Consider the following 7,227-nt stretch of genomic DNA (forward strand, 5'->3'; position numbering starts at 1 on the left):
TAGGTAGAGGTTACACCCGCACATAGAGCAGCGTGCCTTCAAACGATTCCCGTGTTGCAGTAGTAAGGGCCCATCTTCTAATTCACAAGCTCTTCAAAATCAGGCACTTAATACAGACAACACAGATTAGTAGTACAGATTTGTGGCTTTATTCGTCTGAAGAATACCACAACCTGATGCCATATTGTGACAATGCGTTTAGAAATTCACCCTATTCATAGCTTTCTTTCCAGGTTCACAATAACAAGTGAGAATATTGATCACTACCAACTATTTCAGATTTCTGGTAAACCTAAAATCTATCCTTGAGAATTAAAAAAAAAGAAAAACTTTAAAATGTGTATTCACAGGTGGCATTTCTCCTATACTAACCATTTGAGTGCATTATTGGCTAATTCTAACCATGGTACATTTTGAATTAAAATGGCCCCATGGGATCACCAAATGAAACCATGACTGATCCTTTAACTGACCATCCTGACAGATTCCATGTATTATAAATATGTGGAGAACCTTTCAAAGCTTTCAAAGTTTTACACGTTTTTGATTCCATGTGAAATTGGACTGAAAAGTTCAAAATGTTGAGGTTGTGTAGAAAGAAGGGCAAAAAAAGAGGAGTCCATTTATTGTATATAATAGAAATACTTTTTAATTTGAAGGTTCAAGCATGTCATAAACAAGATATTTAAAAATGCAGATTTAATTTTTATTGTCACTCAGACTGTCTCTCATTCTCTCTCACACACCAGACTAAACACAGAAAAACAAAGTGACTAGAGATTCTGCTGGATTAAAACGATCCATCATAGATTCACCTCAAGATCACACACACACACACACACACACACACACACATTGTGCACACACATACAAGACTAAAACAAGGAAAAACAGTGACTGAAGATTCTGCTGGATTAAAATGATCCATCGTGGATTCACCTCAAGAGCACGCGCAGACACCATTCACTTTTCTGACACAAAGAGAAAGTTCTGCATCGAATGTGGAGGGTGGGGGGGTGTGTGATGGTGATGTCTGTAGTAACTTCTACCTGGACAAAGCAGAGATCCTGAGAAAGGCCAAAAAAAAGTATTAGTACACCTAAAGTTGGTGCAACAGTGACAGAACATGTCCATGTGAGCAGATGTGATTTATCCCAGTGGATTACTGTGACATCAACTGAATAAAAAAAACATACCACAAATAAACCTGATGTGCTTCAAAGCTTTTTAAAGGAGTAACACGGTGAATGCTGTTTTCAGTACAATCCTGTTTTCTTTCTACTGACTTGTCCAGCCACAGCTGTGTGTGCATGATGGCATAACTCACTGTAGCTTGTCCTGTAACTGCACGAGGCTTTGTCGATCGACGTAGCGGGAGAAGAGGGAGAGCAGGTTGGGAGGGGTGAAGAGGGGAGGAGAGAGGGACGAAGAGGGAACGGTGAGCAGCTCCCTCGTCACCGAAAACACTAACTCGGTCCTGAACACAGAGACGGGGTCAAGGCAGGTTAATGGAGAGCAAAGGGAACAAAGCCATTATAGGGTGTGTTAAGTTGGCACATGGAAGTAGGTGACACCAAACAGCCTACCATCGATTGTCGTCCATGAGTTGACAATTAGGGTCGGAGCTCTGCATCCTCTCTCCCTCACTCAGGATCAGATACAACAGTGTCACACCAAACTAGACAGAAACAGAGTGGTGTGTGATGTGCTTTGTTAAAGTGCAAGGTTCTCCTTGTTCTATGTTTTTCTCATTGTCAGCGACTCTCAAATAAAGACCAAAACCATTTATGTTTTTCTGTATTAATACTTTTTCACTCAATACCAAGTCCACTGGGCTCCTAATAAAAACATCGATTATCCTAACGAGGTTCATGGGGCCAACAGAGCAGCCCCGGCTGACATTGGGTGAGAGGCGGGGTACACCCCTGGACAGGTCGCCAGTCTACCACAGGGCTGACAAGTAGACAACTCCCACACTCACTCCTATGCCAATTAACCTACACTGCACATCTTTGGACTACGGGAGGAAGCCGGAGAGAACCCACACAGGCCCTGGGAGAGAACATGCAAACTCCGCAGAGAAAGGCACCGTGTCGGCCGGGCTTGAACCTGGAACCTTCTGGCTGTGAGGTGACAACTAATAAAAACAAATCTTTAAAAAAGTGTTCATACTGTATATTTTTTCCTTTTAAGACCACTTTCCTAAAGCAGATGGACACTGTCAAGCAGAGTAAATGATGCGTTTGTTGGGGACTATTTTCAGGTGCAGATTAATACACAAGTGGTGCACTAAACAGCGTTTATGACAGCAGGATACCATATCCAGGATGGAGATAAACAACAGGGATGCGTGTTTATGCTAATTAAGGGACATGTCACTCAGTAATAGTGTGGCTCACTAATGCATTTTGAATAGTTTATAGGTGACAGTGCAGCTCTATGGCACAGAATAATGAGCTGTGTGAAGGAGTGGATAGTTTCACTCTCTTTAATGCAATATATAATCAACAAGGAAGGCGCAGAACATCATCAGCATCAACCTTTCACATCACATAAGCATCGGTCTTAGTTAAAAGTCTGTGGTGAGTGCAGGCAACTTTGTCACTGGACTCCAGTACAGTATAGGCATCAGTTCACTGTAGCTCCATTTGGTTAAACCAGTAATTGGTTTGAAGCAAGACTATTATTAATTCAACATATATATATATATATCAGACCAAAGGATCATCTTTCTTCATTGCTCTTAACAAATTATGATGTCTTGCATCACTCTGCAAGGTTCTCTCTCTCTGTGTGTGTGTGTGTGTGTGTGTGTACCTTGTTGTGCAGTACTTTGGCCAGTTGGCCCTCGTTGCCTTGCAGCTCCTGGAGCAAGTCTGTGAGTGTGGAGCTCGACAACGACTGGATCACTGCAGACACTGGCTCCACTAACCAGCACAGCACCTGAACCAGAGAGCACAGACAGAAGCTGGTTAACAAAGTGCAGGTTTACTGAAGTGGCTAAATGTCTTGGTGTCCTTGCACATCACAACTGTCTCTGAAATTAGCTGAACCTGGCAAAGGTAACTGGCGTCATCCCATCTTCTCTATTCCTTACTTAAAAGAACAGACATTCTGCTATTGAAATAGCAGCGGATCCTCCACCTAACATTCTGCAGCACCCCCTTCAGGTGTGATGGAGTCTCAGCTCTTTGCACATATGCCGATCAGGCATAACATTATGACCACCTGCGCATCTCTGTGCACTTCAATGCAACACTTCTGCCTCAACATTTGTGTTTATGAAGCTCAAAATGTTTGTTTTTGGTGAGATTGTCATAAGTGTATAAATTCAATTATATGTTCATTATTGAGGTTATAGTTAAAGGTGGTGTCGTACTGGACTACATTATATTCAGAGGGGTCTGTATATTTTTGTCCTGCCTATTGACATATCTGAGAGGGTCAGAATATTAGGAACAACTCTGAATGCAAGCTCTCCAGAGGAACCTTTTCTCATAAATACTGTGGCCTGTCTACATGCTTTTAATTATCAGTTTTTCATTGTTTCTCTTTATTAAGCGGGTTCTTTTTCCATGGAGCCCGTTTTCCTTCAGAAAGCCTCCTATGGTACAGCTGAACACTGTTGTACCTTGATTATGGAAATTGACTTGTATCAGTTTCTCTTGGTTCTTTCTCCAAAACTCAACTCATCAATTTTCCTCTTGCTGCTACGTCCAGTGAACCTGGCTACAGTCCCAAGTCAGTGAACTGCTTGTAGGTTATGGATACATTCTAACTAAATAACAAATGCAGTAAGAGCGCAAAGGCTTTCAGCCACAGTAACGTGTCCCTATCTCATACTCAACACTATATTTCACAGGCAGATGTCCATCATGCATTTCATTATCAACACACTTATTTGTCTTTCACGTATTACAGTCCTACTGCCATGGACTTTGACCTGGACACCACTCAGAGTACAGACAGTGTGTGATGGGTGCTCACTGTTCCTCTACAGTCACATTTCTGAAAGGCACCTTGGGGATTTGCATGAGATTCACTAAAACAGCCTGGAGTTTTGTGTGAAAATAGTGTCACATCTAGGACTAGTTACCTGGTCCTGCTTGTCCTTCTTGACCAGGGCAGGAAGGTTGCGGGCAATTGCCATGACAACTGCGGCAGCCTGGGATGCGGGAAGAAAGGGGAGAAGCCTGGCAATCAGCCGCTTGCCCTTCCTCACGGACATGATCATCACACACTGCTCATCACTCACTCTTATCAAGAGGAAGAAACAAAGAATTAGTGTAATAAGAAAAAGGACTGCCAAATGCTGCTCTTGTATTTCAGCTCTTCCTTTTTGCCCATTTATTCCCTCCCTGCCTCCTACCTGTCATCCCACTCCTTCTCCTGCAGAGAGTTGCACAGCTGCATGGTGTTGGTTTTATGCTGCTCCAGCAGAGCCTCTCTGTCTTCCTCTGGTGCCAGGACAAAACGCTTCTCAAAGTCTTGAACCTCCAGCAGCAAACTGTACATCTGGAGGACAGGACAGAGAAAAGGGTCATATATATGTATTTAGGATCATCCTGCAGCTTGATTGAAGCCATCCTCGTCCTACCTTCTCCACAGTGTAGAGGATCTGTCGCCTCTTATTCCAAACCTGCTTCTCTCTTTTCTCCTGGAGGCAGACACACACACAGACAGTCATGTAAATTGACCAGCAGGACTTCAGTTCTGCTACATAATAGTGAGGTGGAAAGAAAAACGTTCTATGCAGTACTGTGATACAATGTATGAGCTAACCAGTCACAAGGCAAATAACCGGCTTTTCTATCCATGTGACCTAAACAATCAGCTATATGCCCACCACAACATTAAAGCTACCTGTTGGTTTTAATGCTGTGGCTGATTGGTGTAATACTGGGTGTTTACATGTGTTTCATGCTCAGCTACATCAGTGGAGCACAGATGGAAACGCATTTAACACCCATTATTAGCAGCCTACTTTACACGAGCAACCTTTATATTCTAGCATCATAATAGAACCTTAAATAATGTAATGTTAACCACATTACTTAAAATCAGGTACATCTTATTTCTAGTTTCATAATTTCATACATTAACTAAAGTTAAAGGTTTAGTTCTCAACTTCCCTTCTTCTGTAACTCCAATGTGTCTTTTCGATAATCAAATTAGTTGTCAGCTACTTTTATTATTGATTTTATCAATTAGTTGTTGCAGCCGTACTCTGTAAAGGCACAGTGTTGCTTATGTAAACTCAGCTCCTTCCGAAGCTGCTTAACAGCACTGCAGTGAACAGAATGCTTGTGGCTGTTACTGTAAAAGCAGCTTCACAAAGTGCTCGGGGGTAAACATTGAATCCATCCTAGCTCGTACCTGTATTTTTAGGCAATTTAACCCTCTTACTTTGTTTTACAGAACCAATCTGCAACTGCAGAATAAAACAGCTGTTACAAACAGCTTGTTGACATTTTGAAGAAAACAAGGAAACATGCAAGCAGACCTCGTCATCTGTTCGAGTTGTCACCACAGCATCAATCATCTTGCGGGGGTTGTTGACGCTGGAGACTGTCAGTTTCCCCAAAGAACCAGCAAACTGAACTGTTGGCAAACACAAGTACACATTCAACCGATTCCAGCAGCGTGTGTGTCATGTACTACTGACAACAGATCATCAGGTGTGTTCTGCTGTCACATACCTGGTCTGTAGGTGTGTTCTACTTTGGCGACCTGTGGAGTGATGAGTTTGGTGGTGTGTTCCTTTTTGCTGCTGTCTCTTTCTCTTTCCTGACGTTTCTCCATCTTTTCATAGTAGTTCTACACAAACACACACAATAGGTGTTAGTGAGCCTCAAACTACTGGGTATGATTACTATCAAACTTTACAATATAATGGACCAAGCATTTTGACAAAAAAAAAAACTTGTGCAGCCCCATGTGACATCTTCAAATATAATCAGTCAAATTTACCACACTTGTAACAGAAAAACTCCTCCTCACATCTTTGACTATGGCTACATTAGTCTGTCTAAATTTAAAATGCAGCTTTTGTGAATAAAAGATTTGTGTCTCCATTAGCGCTTCCAGGTCATTTCTATAGTGTCCCCTCTAGGGCTAAAGGATTTCAGCTTCAGTGAATAATATTTTGAGCTCAATACACAAACACAGCTGGGAAACTACATGAAAAACCAACCTGATAGTAGTAGTCATCCAGGTAAGGGTCAGTACTTTGGAGCTGCATCATTTGGATCTTGGTTACCCATTCCTTCTCCTTCTGTGTCATTAGGTTACTATAGGGGTCCCTGCTGCATCGGTCCCCTCCAGTCCTGCTACGGTCTCTACAAGCAGGTGGAGAGAAAATAGGGCAGCCACATTTAGTAGATGTAATCAATTACACTGACTTTGAAACTGCATTGACATTGTTTACCAATGCACCGTTTAAGATTTTATGAACTGTTTGATCTCTAAACCTCTTCATTCATTAAAATAAACGTTTTTCTTCATCATCACTACGTAGCAGGTTGCCAAGTGTCCATAAAATCCACAGAGGAATATCACTTCATAGTTGCTGCAGGCTTGTGTCAGTTGTTTTTGGCTCCAGTCAACACTAGTTTTAGAAAATCATGGTGACTGCAGCAGAGTGTGACTCGTTTGCAAAAGAGGTTCTGTTTAAGTTTCCAAGGCTTCGAAATGAGTACTTCAAAATATCAGAAAACAACAAGGAGGTTTTGTACAGAGCAAAATTTCACTGGCATAATGTTACCACAGCAGCACTAGTGCTATCCACAAGCACCCAAGGAGAAAACACACAGGTAATATTCTGGATGATGAACCACCAGAAGAGGCAAAACCACTGTAAGTGTTGTCTATTCATGTTTATTAAATTAATATTAGTGGGGAGAGCTTTTTAACAGATTTTGTCCTGGTAGCTCATCATTAAAACCATAAAGTTGGTATCCTGTTACCTTAGAATTTCTACTGCAGTTGTTTAGGCTTATTCCACATTGACGATGCCAGTGTGTGCGCACTGTGTTTGTGCCTTCTTTATGCATACTATGGTTCATGCACGTAGTGTGTGTTTGTGTGTGTGTGTGTGTGTGTGTGTGTGTGTGTGTGTGTGTTGGCATGTCCCTTTTTGAAGGACAATTACTCCTTTAGATTAATCAACTAATTGGTTAAAGAGCCAATAGATTAATTAATAAAAAGAACAGGTTTTAGTGGCAGCTA

At 41.7% G+C, this 7,227-nt stretch overlaps 1 protein-coding gene across 1 annotated transcript in view; it reads right to left on the reverse strand.

Annotated features, from left to right (window-relative positions):
• Positions 1-626: 626 nt before the first annotated feature.
• patl1 (PAT1 homolog 1, processing body mRNA decay factor) overlaps positions 627-7,227 on the reverse strand; it is a 27,122-nt gene continuing 20,521 nt past the window's right edge. The window contains exons 11-20 of the mRNA XM_020586988.1: positions 6,194-6,379; positions 5,700-5,817; positions 5,504-5,601; positions 4,598-4,657; positions 4,370-4,515; positions 4,097-4,256; positions 2,818-2,943; positions 1,587-1,678; positions 1,328-1,477; positions 627-1,067 (exon numbers count right to left, since the gene is read on the reverse strand). Of these exons, the coding sequence (XP_020442644.1) occupies positions 1,046-1,067; positions 1,328-1,477; positions 1,587-1,678; positions 2,818-2,943; positions 4,097-4,256; positions 4,370-4,515; positions 4,598-4,657; positions 5,504-5,601; positions 5,700-5,817; positions 6,194-6,379 (1,158 nt within the window). The 3' untranslated portion in view covers positions 627-1,045. The remainder of the gene's footprint in view (positions 1,068-1,327; positions 1,478-1,586; positions 1,679-2,817; positions 2,944-4,096; positions 4,257-4,369; positions 4,516-4,597; positions 4,658-5,503; positions 5,602-5,699; positions 5,818-6,193; positions 6,380-7,227) is intronic.

This window comes from Monopterus albus, unplaced genomic scaffold (genome assembly GCF_001952655.1).
Source record: "Monopterus albus unplaced genomic scaffold, M_albus_1.0 scaffold433.1, whole genome shotgun sequence".
In the NCBI taxonomy this organism is placed as follows: Eukaryota; Metazoa; Chordata; class Actinopteri; order Synbranchiformes; family Synbranchidae; genus Monopterus; species Monopterus albus.